Genomic DNA, 23,974 nt, shown 5'->3' on the forward strand with positions numbered 1-23,974 from the left:
GGATGAAGAAACCGCAGCACAGAGAAGATTAAGTTATTTGCCCAAGTTCTTAAAGCACATGCCACAGTTGGGATGCACATGTTATGTCATGCTTCATCCTGTTGGCACAAAATGGCTGAAGTCTCTTGGAACAATTTTAAGTAGAAGCTTCTAAAATGAAAACTGAATGTTGGTAGCCTTTATTTTTTTTTAAACTTATGTTTGAAGGAAAAGAGGAGGAATTATTGGCTTCAGTTTTATTTTTTTATTTAAAAATTTTTATTTTTAAGTAATCTAAATACCCAACATGGGGCTCAAACTCAACAACCCCAAAATCAAGAGTTGCACGCTCTACTTGCTGAGCCAGCCGGATGCCCCTGGCTTCAATTTTAAAAGAGATTTACTCTGCCTCAGTGTTGCATGAAGTTCAATTTTAGAATTGGAGTAAAGGCCAGAAATGTTTCTTGAATGTTAGGGCTGTGGGCAATACGTGCATTTTTATGTACTTAATGTCTCTGGTCCATTTGGGCCTTTTTTTTTGATAAGCATGCTTAGTGAGGTTAAGACCTTAAATGATATACTTAATGTAAACTCTAATGAGATTTATCTTGTATTCTTGAAACATTAATGTAATTATCTTTCCAGATTTTATCCATGATAGAAGAAGCAGCTGGAACCAGGATGTATGAATACAAAAAAATAGCTGCCCAGAAAACTATAGAAAAAAAAGAGGCTAAGCTGAAAGAAATTAAGACGGTAATTAAATTTATATAAAATGTTTGTAAAGAGAGTAATTTTGCATTTAGAGTTTCCCTGCTGTAAAGAGGAAATTTCCCCTCCCCCAGTTTTCCTTAAACTTCCATGCTACTTTTCCTTTCAGATTTTTTAATGGTACTTTACATACTGAAAATTTTGATTTTCCTTTATTTTCCAGATACTTGAAGAAGAGATTACTCCAACCATTCAAAAATTAAAAGAGGTATATACTGTGTATGTGAGGACAGCCATCTAGAATGTCTCTCAAAATTGGTGACAGTTTTTCATTGTATTCAAGATCATACACATAGAGATGAAATGTACACCACTTCTCAGGAATTTTTCTATGGGATAAGATAAGGAGTTAGAGTTGGTACTTGTTAATCAGACTTCTGCTTATAGAGGACATGTACTTCATTCATACCTATTAATCATAGTGATTTTGGAGATTGCTCTTCATAATCTCAGAAAATGATCTCCCAGATGGAGAGGTAGAATTGAGCAGAACAACATTTCTTGAGGACATGACACTCCTAGTAATCCTGTTGGTAGAGTGAATAATTTCTAGGATAGTAGGGGCTACCACTGCAATTATTGCTGTCAAGACCATTGATAAGTGAAAGGTACTAAAACAAATGTCCAGGTCTTTTCTATCATCTTTGTAGCTTCTGACATAATATTTCAGTGAAAAAATGCATTTATAGCACATTGGTTTTAAACTTTCACATTTAGGATTTCATTAAATGCTCATTAAAATTTGATACTTCTCAGAGTTGTATTCTGAATCCATAAAGTATTATGGATTTGCCAATAATGTGGATGTTATTGGCAAATCTGAAAAGGTGTGGTTAGGGATTTTGATTATTCTGTCTGCCCTAGGGGGTCCTTATCAGAATCAAGTTTAATAATGTGTGAGCAAATGTTTGTAAATAGTTACATGATTGAATGTTGGGTAGGCATCCTGGTAAATACTATTTCAAAATACATGTAATAATGTATCATTGGTGGTTGTGTAGTTTGTAGACTACTTACTACCCCCCAGTCTGTGAACCTTGTGTCCACATTTCTTTGTTAATCTCAACTGCCTGATTATATATTAAAAGAAACAACCACACAGGATTCACTGGAGATGGTATAATGGTATCTGAAAAGCTAGAGATCTAATGTTAAAATTTCTATAATCCATGATCACTAATCTAAGACAAAGTCTATTATGTGATGGGAAATTTTATACATGTTGCTGTAGTTTGAGTCTTTCTAAGTTTGTTGAAAATTTTGAAGTTTGAGTTATACTTTATTGGTGATTTCTCTTCCAGGAAAGATCTTCCTACTTGGAGTACCAAAAAGTAATGAGGGAAATAGAACATTTGAGTCGTTTATATATTGCTTATCAGTTTTTGCTGGCTGAAGATACAAAAGAACGCTCAGCTGAGGAGTTAAAAGAAATGCAAGATAAAGTTGTAAAGCTTCAAGAAAAATTGTCTGAGAATGATAAAAAAATAAAAGCACTTAGCCATGAAATAGAAGAGTTGGAAAGAAGAAAAGATAAGGTCAGACATAATATGTAAGAACAGATAATATACTGTGGGAAAAAAAATTGTAATAAGTGAGGTCCACTGGCATTGTCTTCTGTATTGATCATCTTAACGTGTGATAATAACATAGCTTATAAAAAGTAAATCTTACAGAAGTTATACAAGAACATGATGACATGAACAAATTACAAGTATGCTGATTGGATTGGCTGCATTTGATTATAGGAAATTGGAGGTATACTCCGATCTTTAGAAGATGCTCTTGCAGAAGCTCAGCGAGTTAATACTAAATCTCAAAGTGCCTTTGATCTCAAGAAGAAAAATCTGGCAAGTGAAGAGAACAAACGCAAAGAGCTGGAAAAAAATATGGTTGAGGTAAGTAAATAAGCTTGATTTAATTTCTCTTGGTTAACACTTATCCATTTTATTAATATTTATTGAGTGTATGCTACGGACAGTATAGTTGTTTGGGCTGGGGATATAGCAGTGGACAAAATGACAAATATGGACAAAATGCCTTTTGGGTATTCATTCCAATGAGGAGAATGATGATAAAATAAATGAAATCTGCAGTGTGTTATATAGTGATAACAGATTTGGAGAAAAAGCAGGGTAGAGTTTTAGGAATATAAGGGAGGTGGGTAAGGTGTGGGATTTTAAATTGGGTAACCACTGACGGTCTCATTGAGAGGGTGCTATTTCATTAATAAGACCTGAAGGAAGTCAGAGAACCATGTAAATAAATTGGTTGTGGGAGAAGATGTACGAGGCAGAAGAGCAATTGCCCCAGGTGCCAAAGATATTGGAAATATAAGATTGATCAATGTGGCTCTTCAGCACTAAGTAGTAGGAATGCAGAAAGGTAAAAGGTGTAGGATCACATGTGATTTTATAAGACACGTGAAGGACTTTGACCTTTATTCTGAGTGACATGGGAAGCCACTGGAGTTGGCTGAGCAGAGGAACAACATTTTTTATATTTTAATAGTACTTTTCTTGATGTTTAGAGAATAACCTAACGGGAAGAAGCAGGGAGGAAATCCAGGTAGTAGGTACCAGTCTAGAGGATAGCCCTTGGATAAATGCAGTATATAAGCAGGTGTATTGAGAGAAGTTTTGGGATTTTATGAGTATTGTAAAGGTAGGTCCAACGAGTTAGACCTGGCAGATTGGTTGTTGAGTTGGTTGTTAAAAGGACTGAAGGATACTACAGATTTCTCTCCTTGACAATTGGAAATATCGTTAGCTTAGTAGAGAATAGGAGGAAGTACGGTGTGAACATAATAGGCTTGAGGTGCCTGTTAGACGTCTAAGTAGATCTGTTGATTAGGTAGTTGAATATAGGAATATTGAAGCCAGTCTAGAAATAGAAATCAAAATAACAGATGTTGGCATGCCCCTGGGCTAGTGCAGACTTCTTTTATATACACTCCTTTCTCAGCTAATTCCATCCAGGCCTGTAGCCCTATAATATTTATATGTTGATGCCTTTCAGATCTATAATTAGCCTTGACTCCTTCCCTGAATTCTAGATTTTTTTGTCCAGCTATTTAATTGACATTGTTACATAGGTGACTAAAAAATGTCTAAAACTTATTTGTCCAGTTATTTAATTGATATTTTTACATAGATGACTAACAAAAAGTCTAAAACTTTACATATCCAAAATAAAACTCTACCTACCCAAACCTCCTTGAGTTATTGAATTTTTCCCTATGTCAGAAAATGGCGCCACTATTAATTTAATTGTTCAGTCCAGAAATCCTAGAGTCTTCTTGCATTCCCCCCTTTTTCTCAAACTCTATATCTAATCCATCAGCAAATTCTCTTGACTTTAAAAGTACTTCCTGAATATAGCCACTTTTCATGTCTATCGCTGCTTTACTGCAGGCCATCATTCATGTCTTAGGAGGGATGCTGTAATGATGTCCCTGTTAGCTGCCTTGCTTTTTACTCTTGCCATTCTACAATCTGTTCTTTACAAAAGCTAAAATATAAACTGGATCACATCACTCTTGTTCTTAAAATTCATTAATGGTTTCAAAGTCACATGTATAATTAAATTTAGTCTTCACCATGGCCTATGAGACCCTAGCTCCTTTCCACTTGCTCACGGTGGTCCAACACCAAATAGTTCCTCAAACACCCAAGCATATTTCACAGAGCTTGCCTAGTGTGGGTCCCCGTAGTATTAGCATGATCGATCACTCCTTTTATTTCATTTAGGTTTCTGCTCAAAATGTCATCACAAAAAGGCCTTCCTTCATTGTTCTTAAAATAGTTTCCATCAGTTTCTATCCCTTTACATTGCTTTATTTTTTTACTATGCTTCTCTAGAATATAGGGTTCCTGAGGAATCTGTGTCTTTAATGTCTAGAACAATGACTGATACATGGTAAACCTCTAATAAATATTTAATGAATCATGAATTAAACTTGTGAGCCAAAATTTCTGGTCACTCTCATGTAAATAGTATAGCTGGATTTTTTTTTTCCAGTGTTGGTATCTTAGTGTTTATGGTGTTCGTGTATATAACTTAAAAGGGGTTAATTATTAATAATGCTGTTTCCACTAGTATTTAATATTTAAATTTTATGGTCTTTAATAGTTTATAAATATGTTTTCATGTACATGCTCTTCATCCTACAATCTCTGCTTTGAAGCTTGGAGTAGGATAGTTATTAGTTCAATTTTAGAGCTTTAGGAAGTGATTTTTAGTTGCTTCAAATCGTTTGTTTATGCTGTTTTAGCTAATTTCTAGATTAGACCGTAACACACAGAATGAAAGTATTTCCAGTAGTATTTGGAATACTAAGGACACATTTATCCTAAAAACAGGGTGAATTTTAAAATGAGGATTAAGTATTTAAAGTTGGGATGGTTAAATTATTTTCCTTTTAACCATGCCCACTTCAAATTGCTATGAAATTTGATGGCATAAGGGTATGGGTAGATAAGAAAAAATGGATCTGTTTCCTAAAATATAATACTCTTCAATATTAAAATCTTCCTGAAGGATTCTAAAACTTTAGCAGCAAAGGAAAAAGAGGTTAAGAAGATAACAGATGGGCTGAATGCCCTTCAGGAAGCAAGTAATAAAGATGCTGAAGCTTTGGCTGCGGCACAGCAGCACTTCAACGCTGTTTCCGCTGGACTGTCTAGTAATGAAGATGGAGCAGAAGCAACTCTTGCTGGTCAAATGATGGCCTGTAAAAACGACATAAGTAAAGCTCAGACAGAAGCCAAACAGGTAAATATAGACATTCAGCGCTGTGTGATTGCATTTTTTTAGAAGCTCCACATTATGGTGATCTGATTATTTTCAACGTTTTATAACCATTGCCAATGTCAAGGAATTTGTTACTCTGCTACTCAGTAGCGCTCAATGCAGTGAAATTCAAATATGCTAACTGCTAAATATTGATGATAGTTTAAGATGCTATAAAATATTAAATACCCTTATAGGTTAGTTGAAATTATAAATGCAATAAATGCTTTATTCTATTTTGTAGTATTGTACGGAATATTTGAGGTTAATTTTTTTTTTGCGCTCTTTTCACTTTTTTATTGACAACATAAAGTCGAAGTCTTAAGCTTTAACAGGAAAACAAACATCCTTTCCATTTCTGTGGTCACCACACTTAGTTCTTACCTTTCATCCTTGGAAGTATCTCTCCCTCCCACTTACCCCTTCTCGTCTTTGGTTTCCCTATACGGATTTCATAACCTTTGAAGCTTGTCAGTAAAGACTTTCAAATTTGTTTAGATAGTTGTGCATCTTTTAAAGTCCTATGAATGCAACAGTTTTGATTGCAGAAAAAAAAATATATATATATACACACAGTCTTTATTTTTTTAACAGAGGGCTCATCTTTACAAATATACATGTTCCTGTGTGTGTTTGTATTAATCATATTCAGCATTTTCTGTTAAATGTTTGCAACTTTTCCACTCAACGCTGAAGGTCACAAAAAATTTGTAAGAAATCAATAACAGAAAAACTTTTAAATCCTCTCAGTTTTTCTGTTAACTTATTATATGTTGGGAAAAAGCCATTACTCAGTTTTAGGGGGAGGAGACATCCAGCCAGATCTCAAAGTACTAGTTCATGCTTTTAAGGAACGGTACTCATTTATATAAACTAGCATTCGCATATCAGACTCCAAGCATTGAAATTTCTCTTGTCAGCTTAAGTTCACTTTCCTGTATAATTTTCTTACTGCTCAATACAGTCTCTCCACTGTTAATTGAACAACACTCACAAGTAGTATACAAGTACAAATATGCATACCTAAGTGGAAAGGAAGGGAACTAGTTAGTGTTCTGATTAGTAGCTTTCTGATGTGTTTTTAATTTAATCAGCTAATGACAATTACTCTTTCATATAATTTTTGGACTCATTAATGTCATCCTTTGTAAGTATTAAAAATATGGAGTAAATAACTTAGTGATTTATGTTAAGCATATATTTTATACTCTGAGTAGTTTTATGAGCAGAAAGTATTGGGAAATGATTGATTTCTTTAAGATATTAATGCAAGTGACCAGTTACATTTTCCAAGCTGACGTTTCTTAAACTAATCTGCATCTGTGGCCATTTAATCACTAGCACTATCTGCCTCACATAGTCTATTAAATTTTCAATAACAGGCTCAGATGAAGTTGAAACATGCCCAACAAGAATTAAAGACTAAACAAGCTGAAGTTAAGAAGATGGATAGTGGCTATAGGAAGGATCAAGAAGCTTTAGAAGCTGTGAAGAAACTTAAAGAAAAACTTGAAGCTGAAATGAAAAAGCTAAATTATGAAGGTTTGCATTGAAACACATGATATTAAATCATTAGGAGGTAGTGATTGTTGATAAAAACTAAATAAAGGAAATAGCAAGTAGGAGTTTGTTTTTTTTACCGTATTAATGGGTGTTAGTATAAGGCATACTCATAAATACAACTGATCCCTGAACAACACGTTTGAACTTGCATGGGCCCACTTACTTGAGGCTTTTTTTTTTTTTTTTGATAAATACAGTTGAGTACTGTAAGTGTATTTTCCTTATGATTTTCTTAACATTTTCTTTCTCTAGCTTAATTGTAAGAATACAATATACAATACATATACAATGTGTGTGTAATGTTTATGCTACCAGTAAGGCTTCTTGTCAGCATTTCGCTATTAGTAGTTAAGTTTGGGGATCAGAAGTTAAACACAGATTTAGGGGCACCTGGTTGACTCAACTGGTAGAGCATGCAACTCTTGGTTTCAGAGTTGTGAGTTCAAGCTCCACAGTGAGTGTAGAGCCTACTTAAAAAAAAAAGTGAAACATGAATTTGGAACTGTGTAGGGAGGAGGTGTCTGTCAGTGCCCCTGATCTCCTGCAGAACAACCCGGTTGTTCAAGGGTCAACTAAGTATAAAACAGGTCTTTGATTTTTTTTTTTTTTTTTTTTTTTTTTTTTTTTTTTGCAGTGCTATATTAGTGTCAGGTATAAAACCTAGTGATTCAACAGTTCCGTTCATTACTCAGTGCTCATCATAAGTGTACTCTTAATCCCTATCACTTATTTCATTTCACCCATCCTCCCACCCACCTCCTCATCAGTTTGTTAACTATAGTTAAGAGTCTGTTTTTTGGTTTGTCTCTTTTTTTATTGTTTCCTGAATTCTACATGTGAGTAAAATCATATCGTAATTGTCTTTTTCTGACTGATTTATTTAATTTAGGATTGTAATCTCTAGATCCATCCACATTGCAAATGATACGATTTCATTCTTTGTGGCTGAGTAATATTCCATTGTATATGTATAGCACATCTTTTTCCATTCATCTATTGATAGACATGTGGGCTGCTTCCATAATTTGGCTATTGCAAATAATGCTGCAATAAACACAGGATGTTTATATTTTTTCAAATTGATGTTTTAATTTTCTTTGGGTAAAAACCCAGTAGTGGAATTGCTGGATTGTATGGTAATTCTATTTGTAATTTTTTGAGGAACCTCCATACTCCTTTCCACAGTGACAGCACCACTCTGTATGCCCATAAACAGTGCATGAAGGTTCCTCTTTCTACATATCCTTGTCAGCACTTGTTTCTTCTGGTTTTGATTTTAGCTATTTTCACAGGTATGAGGTGATAACTCATTGTGGTTTTGATTTGCATCTCCCTAGTGATTAGTGATGTTGAGCATCTTTTCATGTGTTTGTTGAACATCTGTATGTCCTCATTAGAGATACCTCTTTTCATGTCTTCTGCCCATTTTTAATTGGATTATTTGTTTTTTTGGTGTTGAGTTGTATAAGTTCTTTGTATATTTTGGATACTAACCCTGTACCAGATATGTCATTTGCAGATATCTTCTCCCATTCCAGGTTGTCTTTCAGTTTTATCATTTGTTTCCTGTGCTGTGCAGAAGCTTTTTATTTTGATGTACTCCCAAGTTTATTTTTACTTGTTTCCCATGCCTCGGGAGACTAGAAAAATGTTGCCATTGCCTGTGTTGGAGAAATTACCGCCTGTGCTCTCTTCCAGAACTTCTATGGTTTCAGGTCTCACATTTAGGTCCTTAATCTATTTTGAGTTTATTTTTGTATAGGGTCTAAGAAAGTGTCCAGTTTCGTTCTTTTCATATAGCTGTCCGGTTTTCCCTACACCATTTTTTGAAGAGACTGTCTTTTATATTGCATATGCTTTCCTCCTTTGTTGAAGATTAGTTGACCATATAACCATGGGTCTCTGGGCTCTGTCTTCTGTTGATCTGTGTGTCTATTTTTGTGCCTGTACATACTGTTTGGATTACTATGCCTTTGAAGTGTGTCTTGAAATTTGGGATTATGATATTCCCTGTTTTGTTCTTTTTCAAGATTGCTTTCACTATTCAGGGTCTTTTGTGGTTCCATGCAAATTTTAGGATTGTTTGTTGTAGTTCTGTTGGTATTCTAATAGGTATTGCATTAAAACTGTAGATTGCTTTTGGGTAGTATGGAAATTTTAATGTTATTTTTATTCTTGTCTATGAGCATGGAATATCTTTCCATTCATCTTCAGTTTTCTTTAATCAGTGTTTTATAGTTTTAAGAGTACAGGTGTTTCACCACCTTGGTTAAATTTATACCTAGGTATTTTATTACTTTTGGTGCACCTGTAAATGGGATTGTTTTCTTAATTTCTCTGTTACTTTGTTACTAGTATATGGAAATGCAACGGATTTCTGCATATTGATTTTTGTATTCTGCAACCTTAGTGAATTCTTTGATCAGTTCTAGTAGATTTTTGAGGGAGTGTTTAATGTTTTCTATATATGGTATCATGTCATCTGCAAATAGTGAAACTTTTACTTCTTTCTTACCAATTTGGATGCCTTTATTTCTTTTTGTTGCCTGATTGCTGTGACTAGGACTTCCAGTACTATGTTGCGTAAAAGTGATGAGAGTGGGCATCCTTGTCTAGTTCCTGATCTTAGAGGAGAAGCTGTTTTTCCCCATTTAATATGATAGCTATGGGTTGTTCATATAAGGTCTTTTTATGTTGAGGTATATACCCTATAAACCTACTTTGATGAGGGCTTTTATCATGAATGGATGTTGTACTTTGTGAAATGCTTTTTCTGCATCTACTGAAATGATTATATGGTTTTTATCCTTTATCGTGTTGATGTAATGTGCTAAGTTCACTGATTTGTGAATATTTAATGTTCTTTGCAACTCAGGAATAAATCCCACTTGATGTGAGTGATTTTTTTTTAACATATTGTTGGGTTCAGTTTGCTAAAATTTTGTTGAGAATATTTGCATCTGTATTCATTAGAGATACTGGCCTGTAGTGTTTTTGTTTTTGTTTTGGTTTTTTTTAGTGTCTTTATCTCGTTTTGTAACAAAGCATTGCCGGCCTCTTAGGAGGAGATTTGCAAGTTTTTCTTTTCTATTTTTGGAATAGTTTGAGAAGAATAGGTATTAACTTTTCTTTAAGAGAAGGTAGAATTTGCCTGTGAAGCCATCTGGTCCTGGACTTTTGTTTGTTGGGAGTTTTTTTGATTACTGATTCAATTTCATTGATGGTAGTCAGCCTGTTCAAATTTTCTTAAAAAAAAATTTTTTTTTAATGTTTTTATTTATTTTTGAGGCAGAGACAGAGCATGAGCAGGGGAGGGGCAGAGAGAGAGAGAGAGACACAGAATCCGAAGCAGGCCCCAGGCTCTGAGCTGTCAGCATAGACCCTGACGCGGGGCTCACAGGCTGTGAGATCATGACCTGAGCTGAAGTCGGACGCTTAACTGACTGAGCCACCCAGGCGCCCCATCTTTTTTTTTTTTTTTTTAATTTTTTGAAATTTTTGAGAGAGAGAGAGACAGAGCATGAGTGGGGGAGGGGCAGAGAGAGGCAGACACAGAATCCAAAGCAGGCTCCAGGCACTGAGCTATCAGCACAGAGCCCGATACAGGCTCAAACTCATGAATCATTTTTCTTGCTGAATCTTTCTAAAGGTTTGTCAATTTTGTTGATCTTTTCAGAAAACTAACTCCTGGTTCCTTTTGTCTGTTCTACTGTTCTTTTAGTTTCTATTTCATTTGTTTCTGCTGTAATCTTTATTATTTCCTTTCTTCTGCTGGTATTGGGTTTTGTTTGTTGTTCAAAGCTCCTTTAGGTATAAGGTTAGATCCTTTGAAATGTTTTTTGCTTCTTGATGTAGGCCTGTATTGCTGTAAACTTCCCTCTTAGAAATGCTTTTGCTGCATTCCAAAGATTTTGGACCATTATGTTTTCATTTATGCATTTTCTTGGTTGACCCATTCATTATTTAGTGGCATGTTTTTATCCTTCATATATTTGTCCAGACTTATTCTTTTTTTTTTTTTTTTTTTTTCAGACTTATTCTTGTGGTTGATTTCTAGTTTCTTAAGTGCTGTGGTTGGAAAAGTTGCATGGTAGGACTTTCATCTGTTTGAATTGAGACTTCTTTTGTGGCCTAATTTGTGATCTCTTCTGAATATATTCCATGTGCACTTATTTGAAAAGAATGTATATACTGCTATTTTAGGATAGAATGTTCTGAATAATATCTATTGGATCTATCTGCTCCAGTGTGTCATTCAGACCCACTGTTTCCTTGTTGACTTTTTGTTTGGATGATCTATCCATTGATGTAAGTGGGGTGTTAACATCCCCTACCATTATTGTATTACAATCAGTTAGTTTCCTTTATGTTTGTTATTAGCTGCTTTATGTATTTGGATGCTTCCATGTTGGATGCATAAATATAACTGATATATCTTCTTGTTTGATCGCTTATATAGCACCCTTCTTTGTTTCTGTTCACTTTTTGGATGATAAATGCTTTTCTATCCCTTCACTCTTAATCTGCATGTGTCTTTAGGTCTGAAATTAGTCTCTGTAGGCAGCACTCTTGTTTTTTTATCCATTTTATTACCCTGTATATTTTGACTAGAGAAGTCAGTCCATTTACTTTCAAAGTAATTATTGATAGGTCTATACTTATTGCCAATTTGTTACTTGTTTTTATAGTTCTCTGTTCCTTTCTTCTCTTGCTCTTCTCTCATGGCTTGCTGGCTTTTTTTTTTTTTTTTTTTTTTTTGGAATATACTTGGATTCCATGTCTTTATTCTTTGCATATCTATTACTGGCTTTTGATTCGTGGTTACCATTGGGTTTGTATATAACATCTTAGTCACATAGCAGTCTATGTTAAGTTGATAGTCGCTTAAGTTTGAACCTGTTGTTTACTCCTCTTACCCCAACCCCCACATTATAGGTATACTTCGTTTTACTGCTTCTGTACTTCTTATTTTTCTTATTTCTGCTTATGGTCTTTTCCACTCAGAGTCTCCTTTAACATTTCTCGTAGGACTGGTTTAGTGGTCATGAATTCTTTAAACTGTTGTTCATCTAGAAAACTCTTTGTCTCTTTCTTGGGAATGATAGCCTAGAATAATCTTGGCTACAGGTGTTTTTTTTTTCTTTCAGCATTTGAATGTATCCTGCTACTCCCTTCTGGCTTGCAAAGTTTCCACTGAAAAATCAGCTGATAGCCTTATGAGGTTTTCTTTGTTTGTAACTATCTTCTCTTAATTGCTTTTAAAATGTTCCATATATCACTGTTTTTTGCCATTTTAATTACCATGTGTCTCACTGTGGGCTTCCTTGGGTTGATTTTGTTTGAGGGTCTCTGTGCCTATTGGATCTGGATTTCTTTCTTCTTACCTAGATTTGGGAAGTTTTCAGCTATTGTTTCTTCAAATTTTCAGCCCCTCTTTTTCTTCCAGGATCTTTATAAAGGGAAAGTTATTACACTTGTTGGTATTGCAGAGCTCCCCAAATCTGTTTTCATTTTTTATTATGTTTTTCTACCACCTGTTCAGCCTTGTTTTCTGTTACCCTGTCCTCTAGGTTGCTGATCCATTCATTTGTCAGATTCCTCTTGTGTGCTATGTGTGCTATCTACTGTATTTTTAATTTCACTTATTGAGGTCTTCATCTCTGATTGGTTATTTTCTATGTTTTCTATCTCTTTGTTCACTCTTAAGTCCAGTGAGTATCTTTATGACCATTTCTTTAAATTCTCTATCAGACATATTACTCATCTCCATTTCATTCAGCTCTTTTGCTGTGGTTTTACCTTCTCTTTCCTTTGGGATATATTCTCTTGTCCATTTTGTCTAACTCTGTGTGTCTATTTCTACATGTTAGGAATACTAGTTATGTCTCTTGCTCTTGAAAGTAATGACCTTATGAAGAAGAGTTCCTGTAGTGCCCTGCAATGCAATGTCTGTTGTGCACTAGAACCTGATGCTTTAGCTCTATCTCCTATGTGTAATGCATGTACTTTAGTATTGTGACTAAGCTGTTTTTGCTTTCAGTCCAGTCATCTGGAATGTTTCTGTTTGCCTGTCTTGGACAGGATTTGGTCCCTGTGTTGTTAAGAGGGCCAGTCTGGAGCCATTGTGGGCTTGAGTTGAGTCAGATCAAGTGTTTGCCAGAGATGCGGTAGCACGGAAGTGTTTCTTGCTTTCCCTATGTTGTACCCTGAGAACTTTCTTTGGTGGGTGAGGCCTACAGTCAAACCAGATATCTGATTGTAGCCCACTGCTAGGGCTGCAGTAGGACTGATATGTGTAATTATCCTCTCTTCTCCACAGTGTAGCTGTTATTTTGGAGTGGTATGGGTCCCCTGTCAGGGCTACTTGTACCCTGCCTGGCTTATAGCACTGGTTTGGATGAATTCCAACCCAGGGCATATTGGAAGCGGTAGGTCCACAGCCGAAAGTGGGGTGGGGCAGCAGAATTATCAAGGTTTGCACAGGTCTGTTGTGGGAGGGGACCTGGAACAGAGGTCTGACTAGAAGGGACAGTTTTATAACATGGGGTTGAGCACTGTTAGCAAAGCTAGATAGAGAGCTGTGCTGTTTCCTGTAAGTGTCTGTGTGTCTAGGCCGAGGGACTAAAGAAGGAAATGGTGCCTGCCAGTTCTTTTGTTCCTGGAGAAGTCTCTCAAGGATTCCTGCCCCTCCAGCACATTCTTTGAGATTAGTAAACAAATCTCCCACCAGTATATTCCAGGCGTTTTTCGAACTGCTACTGTTAAATGCTATACATCTGCGGGGCTGTTTGTTGTGCTGTCTTTTTAAGGGTGAGGAGTTAGTTTCCTCTCAATTTCTTGGCTCTCTTAGAGCTGACCCTACTGATTTTTAAAGTGCCAGGAGCTAAGCCCTGCTAATGATAAGAACTTGTGAAGTTATGCCCCTCTGGTTTTCAGAGGCAAATGTTATGGGGATTTGTCTTCCCCTTATGGGTTCCTTGCGCTTGGGGTGCCTGGTGTGACTGAAGGTCCATTTCTTCTGTTTGTGCCCTTGGTGTCCTTTCCTCCCATTGGCATTCCTGCAGTTCTGTTTGGCTCCTGACTCTATCTCTGTCCTTCCTACCCTCTTCCTTGTGGCCTCTTCTCTACATTTAGCTGTGGAGAGTCTGTTCTGCCAGTGTTTGGGCCATTTTGGGTTGTTTACACTTATGTGGGTGTTATCTGGTAGCATCTGTGGGACTTGGTGAAGTTGGGATTCTCCTATTCCATCATCTTTCTAGCTCTTTGAAGTTGTGAAAACTTACTACTGACAGTTTCCTGCTTCAGTTACTGAAGTGCCACTAGAGAATTCCCAAAATGTTATTTATTTCCACATTAGTGGTTATTCAATTCATATATTGTTTCTTAGAGTGAAAATTACTGTTATTTGTTGGTAGTATTGTCTACTTGACTCTTCATGTTAAGCATGCTTTTTATTTGATGCCAGAAATTTGTATTTTGCTTCTAGGAATGCTTTGGAAACAGAGGTTTCCAAAACTGATAGTTTCTTTAAAACAGAATATTTGTATTTTTAAAATTTTGTTTCAATTTACTTGTAATTTACTATTCAGAAAACAAAGAGGAAGGACTTCTGGAAAAGCGCAGGCAGTTATCTCGTGATATCAGTAGATTGAAAGAAACATATGAAGCTCTCTTAGCCAGATTTCCCAATATTCAATTTGCCTACAGGTAAGAGATTTAAACCTAAAATTTTAATGTAGCAATAGCCAAGATATATTTTTATTTAAGCTTGGAAGACAGTGAAAATTTCATTTACATCAAGTTTTTTGTATGAAAGTATTGTAAGCTGCTTTTCCTTAATTGGGATTTTTTTCCCTAAACATTTATTGAAATGTTAACCAAGATATATTTTCATTTAAGCTGGAAGGCAGTCCGAAAATTTTGTTAACATTATGATTTTTGTATGAAAAATATTATAAGTTGCTTTTCCTTAATTGGTATTTTTTTCTTAGATGTTTACTGAAACGTTTCAGATGTTGGCAGGGGAATTCTTAAGATCAAAATGAGGGAAATTTAGTCCACAGTTTCTGTAAATATCTATATTAGCATTTTACAATTTGTTTTGCTACATGGGTTTTTTTTATGGAATACTCAAAGTAATGTGTTAAAAAGAACATCAACATTATTTTTGCTATGTTGAAAACAATATATACTGAAAGAGTTTTTGATTGACTTAAAGCAATAGCTGACTAGTCATCCGGAACATTTAAAAATTTTTGTTTTTCTTAAAACTGTATATGCTTCTCTTTCGAATGAATGTGTTGTCAGAAAGAGCTCTTGACTAGTAAAATATAACTTAATCTGTTTTATTGTTTCACATTAATTTTTTGTCATCTGTTGTATTTTAGGGATCCAGAGAAGAACTGGAATAGAAATTGTGTGAAAGGACTTGTAGCTTCTCTGATTAGTGTGAAAGATACTTCTGCAACGACAGCTTTAGAATTGGTGGCTGGGGAAAGGCTCTACAATGTTGTAGTAGACACAGAGGTAAATTAATTATAATGAAAGAAAATTTACAATTGCTCTTTAGCTGGAAAAATCATGAGTTTCTACAATGGAGTGCTTTCTTTATGTTTTAAGCTGTTCCTAAGGTTTATAAGTACAGTAATTCAGTTAATGACTCTTATTTTATTACTGATTATATCGTATTTGATTAACTGTATTCCCAAAGAAGTCACATGCTTATTCAGGAGCCCAGAATGCTTATTATCAGTCTTAGACTTTTGATTATTTAGGATGGTAGGCACTAAATATTTAATTGTGGATTCCTAAACTTGTACTCTTTCCATCTGAATATTTTCTGTCATTAATATTTTCTTTATTTCAAATGCACAATGTTTTAGGTGACTGGAAAAAAGCTACTAGAAAAGGGGGAATTGAAGCGTCGATACACTATAATTCCACTGAATAAGATTTCAGCCAGATGTATTGCTCCAGAAACTCTGAGGGTCGCACAGAATCTTGTAAGTCTTATTTATATGTTTTATGTACATCTTACTTGGTTTATTTAGTTAGGGGACATTAACTTGGGGGACATAATCATATATGGAACCATAAAATTGTATTGTTACCATACTTCAAATAGTTAAGCTACAAAAAAATAAGAGTTGACTTATGTGAAATTAGATAGAAAGAGAATAGAAATGGGGGAAGACAAACTCCCTTTGATATTTCAGAGTTGTAATGTTAAAATGTCTTTAAACCTTAAGTGAGGTCACATGACTATCACATAACATTAAATTTCTGATCTCTGAGTTGTTAGATATACAAAGCTTATAAATACCAGAATTCTTCAGTTTTTGTTTTTTTTTTTTCCTGTCAGGCACAAAGTGCCCACAGTGACAATGGTTTTGGAAGGTGTCCATCAGTCTTGCAGAGATGCTTCTCTATTAAAGTATCTGTACATTGCCTTCCAACCTCTGGGCATACAAAGGCAGGAACTGGGATACCCAGTCAGGTGCTAAGGTGGACCTAAAGTGGTATTGCTATTAGTTAAAAAACAAAAACAAAAACACACACAACCCCCCCTCCCCCCAAAGGAGTACAAGACCATACATTTGGTTATGGTTGTGTGACTGTAGGTAATAACATGAAGCCAATCCTAATGTTCACCAGTGATACCATTTTTTTATTGAGCATCAGTTGAAATGGCAGTTAGGAAACCTAGAAATGCATTTGTATTTAAGATACTAAATGTATACTCAGTGTTCTTGCTGATGTTGAGAAGCCTTCAATGAAAATTATTTCAAAATACAGTTGTATTGATACGTATACTATTAGGAGAAGGAAAATGAGTGCAGAGTAATTAAAAGGTGGTGTTCTAGTTAGTACTTCATTTACTTTAAAAAATTACCAATGGGTCTGGAAGGTTTTGGAAGTTATTTCAGCTTTCGGACAAGTCCGAGTGTAAGTAGTAAATTGGGATTTCAGGTAATGGCAAAAATACTTATATTCAGATCTCTTAGACCTTTTTAACGGTAGCTGCTGTGTCAGAGAACAATGCTGAACATTTGTTAAAAGCTGCCTTCATTTTGATTTCTCTTGCTACTACTAAGCTCCTTAAAGAATGCTTAGTTATTTTAAAAAGATGAGCAGAAGAAAATATTATAAACAAAGGTTGAGAAGAGGCAGTTGGATTAAAAAAAAAAATGAAGAATTAAAAAAAATTTTTTTTGATCTTGCAATTGTTAGTTGTGTTTTTACTTTGGTAGTTGGTAGGTGGCTGCCCTAGCATGTGTTTTTGTTGGTCTGTTTGTTTGCCCTAGCATGTTTAATTTGAATGAAAAAGTATTCACTGTGGAACAACCAAATTACTAATAGTTGAAATAAAACATTTTATATAATTGGGTTGATCCAGCAACAGCTGTATTTAAATTTTTTTTAATATTTATTTATTTATTTATTTATTGAGAGAGAGAGAGAGAGAGACAGCATGAACAGGGGAGGAGCAGAGAGAGGGAGACAGAATCGGAAGCAGGCTTCAGGCTCTGAGCTGTCAGCACAGAGCTTGATGCAGGGCTCAAGCTCACAAGCCACGAGATCATGACCTGAGCCAAAATCGGACGCTTAACTGACTGAGCCACCCAGACGCCCCAAGCAACTGTTGTATTTTAATTAAGAGAATGTGTCCATAGTCCATTTTGAATTTAGAAACTTGGTACTGGCTCTTGCTTAATAGACACTCTCATAATGCCTGGTGCCTTAGCTAAATATTTTATGTAGCTGTAGAACTTTTAGTGTTTAAACTTGAAATTTGTTCTAAAACTCTTGAGTTTTCCATAGCATTTTAGAAATAGTTCAAAAGGAATTATAGTGTTCGGTTAAGTATTACTTAAATTTCTAGTATAGCACTTCTGTTTTATAAAATAATATTTGAAAAGAAAGGAGTAGTATTTACTGTGATAGATCTGTTGTTTTTCCATAGGTTGGCCCTAACAATGTTCATGTAGCTCTTTCCCTTGTTGAATACAAACCAGAACTTCAGAAAGCAATGGAATTTGTCTTTGGAACAACATTTGTTTGTAATAATATGGATAATGCAAAAAAAGTGGCCTTTGATAAAAGGATAATGACCAGAACTGTTACTCTAGGAGGTGATGTATTTGATCCTCATGGAACATTGAGTGGAGGTATGTTATGTGTTTGGTTTTTTGCAAAAAATAAAAATAGTTAACATTTATTTAATTCATATTATGCCAGGTGCTTTACAATTTGCTTTCTTTTTTCTAAAAAAATTTTTTTTAACGTTTATTCATTTTTGAGAGAGAGAGAGAAAGAGAGATTGAGACAGGGCATGAGTTGGTGAGCAACAGAGAGGGAGACACAGAATCTAAAGCAGGCTCCAGGCTCCGAGCTGTTTACACAGAGCCCAATGTGGGGTTCGAAGTCACAAACCACAGTATGATGACTTGAGCCAAAGTCAGACACTCAACTGACTGAGCCACCCAGGCACCCTGATATACATATTTGCTCTTTTTTCTCATTCCTTACAACTATTTTATAAAGTAGTTTTTTCCCCATTTTTTTTAGGGAATTAAATGAGAAAAGTTGAGTAATTCACTCAGTGGCAAATAGTGTTAGAGCTAGTATTTTAACTCAGTTGGATTACAGAGCTAATGTTGAACCACTACTATGGTTTCCTCTGTATGTTTATTGATAACTTATGATACTCCAGGAACCATGCCATTAATTCATTTAACGTTTCTATAGCTTATCTATGAGATAGGTACGATTATAAAAAGTAGAAGTAGAAAACAGTTATTAAGCATACTCGTTTTCTAGTGACTTGAAAATCTTTTATTGAAGTGCAAAGATCTATGGATTTGACTTTCTGTTTATTTACTTTTAAGGTTGATTGTGGTTTTTTTGGCTTTATTTACTTTTGGGCTTAAAACTAAATGATGAACAAAAAGGTAAAAGTAAAATATTAACAAGATACACAAGGTATGAGATAAACAGCAACAAAAAGAAAGCCTAGAAGACAAGAGTAATACCAAAAAAATACTCAGTACTAAATGTATTAAAAGAAAAATGATCATGCTCTATTGATTATATAAGTTTTTTTTATTAAATTTAATTTTAGCGTAGTTAATATAGTGTGTTATATTAATTTCAGGTGTACAATTTAGTGATCCAACAATTTCATACATCACCCAGTGCTCATCCCAACAAGTACACTCCTTAATAATCCCTGTCACCTATTTCACCTATCACCCTACCAACCTTCCATCTGGTAGCCATCAGTTCTCTATAGTTACGAGTCTGTTTCTTGACTTCTCTCTCTTTTTTCCTTTGTTCCTTAAATTGCATATATGAGTGAAATTGTATGGTATTTTTCTTTCTCTGACTGACTTATTTCACTTAGCATTATACTTTCTTAGTCCATCCATGTTCTTGAAAATGGCAAGATTTCCTATTTTATGATTGAATATTATGTCTATATATATATATATATATATGTATATATATACATATGTACATGTACACACACACCACCTCTTCTTTATCCATTCATCAGTTGACAGACACGTAGGGCTGGTTACATAATTTGGATATTGTAAATAAAGCTGCAATAAACGTATGGGTGCATGTATCCCTTTGAGTTAGTGTTTTTGTGTATTTTTGGTAAACACCAAAATCGTACCAGTAGTGCAATGGATGGATGATAGGGTGGTTCCATTTTTAACCTTTTGAGGAACCTCTATACTGTTTTCCACAGTGACTGCACCAGTGTACATTCCCACCAACAGTGCAAGAGAGTTCCTATTTCTCCACATCCTCTGCCACACTTGTCTCCTGTGTTTTCATTTTAGCCATTTTGACAGATGTGAGGTGATACCTCATTGTAGTTTTGATTTGCATTTCCCTGATGATGAGTGATTTTGATGAGCCTCTTTTCATGTGTCTTTTGGCCGTTTGTATTTCTTTGGAGAAATGTCTCTCCATGTCTTCTGCCCACTTTTTAGTTGGATTTTTTTGTTTTTTGAGTCAAGTTTTGTCAATTCTTTATATTTTGGATACTAATCCTTCATCAGATATGTCAGGTACAAATATCTTCTATTCTGTAGATTCTCTTTCAGTTTTGCTGATTGTTTTGTTCACTGTGCAGAAGCTTTTTATTTTCATGTAGTCCTTTCCTTTGCCTCAGGAGACGTATGTAGAAAAATGTTGCTATGACCTATGTCATTGACATCACTGCCTGTCCTCTCTTCCTGGGTTTTTATGGTTTCAGGTCTCAGCTCTGTCTTTAGTTCATTTTGAGTTTATTTTTGTGCATGATATAAGAAAGTGGTCTAGGTTTTTTTTGTTGTTGTTTTTGTTGTTGTTTTTTGCATGTAGCTGACCAGTTTGCCCAATGCCATTTGCTGAAGAGACTGTCTTTTTCCCATTAGATATTCTTACCTTCTTTGTCAAAGATTAATTGACCATATAGTTGTGGGTTTATTTCTGGGCTTTCTGTTCTTTTCCATTGATCTAGGTATCTGTTTTTGTGCTGGTACCATACTATTTCCATTCCTACAGCTTTGTAATCTAACTTGAAGCTGATACCTCCAGCTTTGCTTTTCTTTTTCAAGATTGCTTTGGTTATTTGGGTCTTTTGTGGTTCCATATAAATTTTAGGATTGTTTGTTTTAGTACTGTGGAAAATGGATTGCATTAAAAGTGTAGATTACTTTGGGTAGTATAGACATTTTAATAATATTTTTTCCAGTCCATGAGCATGGAATATCTTTCTTTGTATCATCTTCAGTTTCTTTCATCAGTGTTATAGTGTTCAGAGTACAGATGTTTCACCCCCTTGGCTAAGTTTATTTCTAGGTATTTTCTGTTTTTGGTAGGATTGTTCATTTCTCTTGCTGCTGCTTCATTATTAGTATATAGAAAGTGCAGCATATTTCTGCACATTGATTTTGTATCCTGCGTCTTTACTCAATTCCCTGATCGGTTCTAATAGTTTTTTGGTGGAGTTTTAGGGTTTTCTATATACAGTATCATGTTATCTGTAAATAGTGAAAGTTTTACCACCTCCTTACCAATTTGGATACCTTTTATTTCTTTTTGTTGCCTAATTGCCTGAGCTAGGACTGCCAGTGCTATGTTGAATAAAAGTAGTGAGAGTAGGCATTCTTATCTTGTTCTAGATCTTACAGTAAAATCTGTTTTCCCATTGGATATTATATCAGCTGTGGGTATTTTATATATGGCCTTTATTATGTTGAAGTATGTTCCCTCTAAACCTACTTTGTTGAGGGCTTTTATCATGAATGGATGTTGTACTTTGTCAAATGCTTTTTCTGCATCTGTTGAAGTGATCATATGATTTTTATCCTTTCTCTTGATGATGGATCACATTGATTAATTTGATTATGGTCAATGACTTTTTTCATGTATTGTTGGATTCGATTTGCTAGTATTTTGTTGGGGATTTTTATATATATATGTTCATCAGAGATAGTGGCCTGTAGATGTCTTTTTTTTTTTTTTTTTTTTTCTAGTACCTTTATCTGGTTTTTGTATCAGGTTAATGCTGGCCTTGTAAAATGAATTTGGAAGTTTTCCTTCCTTTTCTACTTTCAGAATAGCTTGAGAAATGTAGGTATTAACTCGTCTTTAAATGTTTGGTAGAATAAGCCACTTTGTCCTAGACCTTTGCTCTTTGGGAATTTTTATATTACTGATTCAGTCTTCTTGCTTGTAATCAGTCTGTTCAAATTTTTTATTTCTTCCAGTTTCAGTTTTGATAAGTTATATGTTCCTAGGAATTTATCTGTTTCTTCTGCATTGTCCAATTTGTTGGCATATAGTCATAATATTCTCTTACAGTTGTTTGTGTTTCTGTGAGGTTGGTTATTCTCATCTTTCATTTGTAATTTTATTTGAGTCCTTTTTCTCTGTTATTTCATGGTTCTGACTGAAGATTTATCAATTTTGTTCATCTTTTTAAGGAACCATTTATCTGTTTTGTTCTTTTAATTTCTATATCATTTATTTTTGCTCTAATATTTATTTTCTCCCTTCTGCTGTTTTGGGGTTTTGTTTTTTCTTTCTTTAGCTCCTTTGGATATAGTTGTTTGAGATTTTTTTTTTTTTTTTTTTTTGCTTCTTGAAGTTGGCCTGTATTGCCCTAAACTTCCTCTTAGAGCTGCTTTTGCTGCATCCCAAAGGTTTTGGACTGTTTTCATTTTCATTTGTTTCCATGTATTTTAGGATTTCTTCCTTGATTTCTCGGCTGACCCATTCATAATTTAGTAGCATGTTTTAATCTTCCATATGTTTATTGTTCTTTCTAGACTTTTTCTTGTGGTTGATTTCTAGTTTCATAGCATTGTGGTCAGAAAAGATGCATGATATAACTTAAGTCTTTTTGAATTTGTTGAGACTTCTTTTGTGGCCTAATATGTGATCTGTTCTGGAGAATTTTCCATTTGTACCTGAAATGAATGTGTATTCTGCTATTTAGGATGGAATGTTCTAAATATATTTGTTAAATCCATCTGATCCAGTGTGTCATTCAAAGCCACTGTTTCCTTGTGGATTTTTTGATCTTTCCATTGACATTAGTGGGGTGTTAAAATCCCCTACTATTATCGTATGACTATTGATTAATTCCTTTATGTTGTTATTAACTATTTTTTATATTTGTGTATTCTCATGTTGAGTGCATAAATATTTAAAATTGTTATGTCTCCTTGTTGGATAGTTGCTTTTCTTATTATATAGTGTCCCTCTTTGTCTCTCGTTACAGTCTTTGTTTTAAAATCTATTTTGTCTGATATAAATATGTCTACTTAGGCTTTCTTTTGACATCCATTTACATGATAAATGTCTCTCCGTTCTCTCATTTTCAACCTTCAGGTGTCTTTAGGTCTGAAATGTGTCTCTCCTTTTTTTTTTAAAAATGTTTATTTTTGAGAGAGAGAGACAGAGGCTGAGTGGGGGAGGGGCAGAGAGAGAGAGAGAGAGAGCGAGAGAGAGAGAGAGAGGGAGACAAGAATCTGAAGCAGGCTCCAGGCCCCATGCTGTCAACACAGAGTCCAACATGGGGCTTGAACTCAAGAACCGTGAGATCATGACCTGAGCCCAAGTCAGATGCTTAACTGACTGAGCCACCCAGGTGCCCCTGAAATGTGTCTCTTGTAGGCAGCATATAGTTGGGTCTTTTTTGCATTCTGTCCCCCTATGTCTTTTGATTGGAGCGTTTAGTCCATTTACATTCAAAGTAAATATTGACACGTAGGTACTTATTGTCGTTTTGTTTCTGAAGTTTTTCCCTCATGCTTTCTCCTCTTTCATGGTGTGCTGGTTTTCTTTAGTGCTATATTTGCATTCCTTGTTCTTTATCCTTTGCATGTCTATTTCTGCTTTTCTATTTGGATACCATTAGATTTGTATATAACGTCTTTTGCATATAGCAGTCTATGTTATGTGATTTGCTTAAGTTTGAACCCATTCTTTACTGCTCTCCTCCCCACCTTTTAGGTATTTAGTGTCACATTTTACATCTTTGTATTTTGTGAATTCTTTGACTGATTTTCTACAGAAATACTTATTTTTGTAACTTCTGTGTCTCCCGCTTACATATGGTCACTTTTGGTCTTTCCTTTCCAGTCAGTTTCCTGCACGTCTGGTTTAGTGGTCATGAACTCCTTTCATTTTTGTTTCTCTGGGAAACTACTTTTCCTTCTATTCTGAATGATAGCCTAGCTTCATAAAGTAATCTTGGCTGCCTATTTTTCCCATTCAGCACTTTTAGTGTGTTAGGCCACTCCCTTCTGGCCTGCAAAGTTTCTGCTAAGAAAGCTGCTGATAGCCTTATGGGGTTTCCCTTGTATGT

General features: G+C 34.9%; 1 protein-coding gene across 3 annotated transcripts in view; it reads left to right on the forward strand.

Annotated features, from left to right (window-relative positions):
- Positions 1–23,974, forward strand: part of SMC2 (structural maintenance of chromosomes 2) — a 69,422-nt gene that overhangs the window by 8,451 nt on the left and 36,997 nt on the right. For all 3 annotated transcript variants that reach the window (XM_060609145.3, XM_060609143.3, XM_060609144.3), the window contains exons 6-15: positions 625–735; positions 914–958; positions 2,052–2,285; positions 2,496–2,645; positions 5,287–5,520; positions 6,921–7,080; positions 14,691–14,808; positions 15,489–15,627; positions 15,984–16,103; positions 18,065–18,269. In XM_060609145.3, the coding sequence (XP_060465128.1) occupies positions 625–735; positions 914–958; positions 2,052–2,285; positions 2,496–2,645; positions 5,287–5,520; positions 6,921–7,080; positions 14,691–14,808; positions 15,489–15,627; positions 15,984–16,103; positions 18,065–18,269 (1,516 nt within the window). The remainder of the gene's footprint in view (positions 1–624; positions 736–913; positions 959–2,051; positions 2,286–2,495; positions 2,646–5,286; positions 5,521–6,920; positions 7,081–14,690; positions 14,809–15,488; positions 15,628–15,983; positions 16,104–18,064; positions 18,270–23,974) is intronic.

The sequence above is a fragment of the Panthera onca genome, chromosome D4, assembly GCF_046562875.1.
Source record: "Panthera onca isolate mPanOnc1 chromosome D4, mPanOnc1 haplotype 2, whole genome shotgun sequence".
In the NCBI taxonomy this organism is placed as follows: Eukaryota; Metazoa; Chordata; class Mammalia; order Carnivora; family Felidae; genus Panthera; species Panthera onca.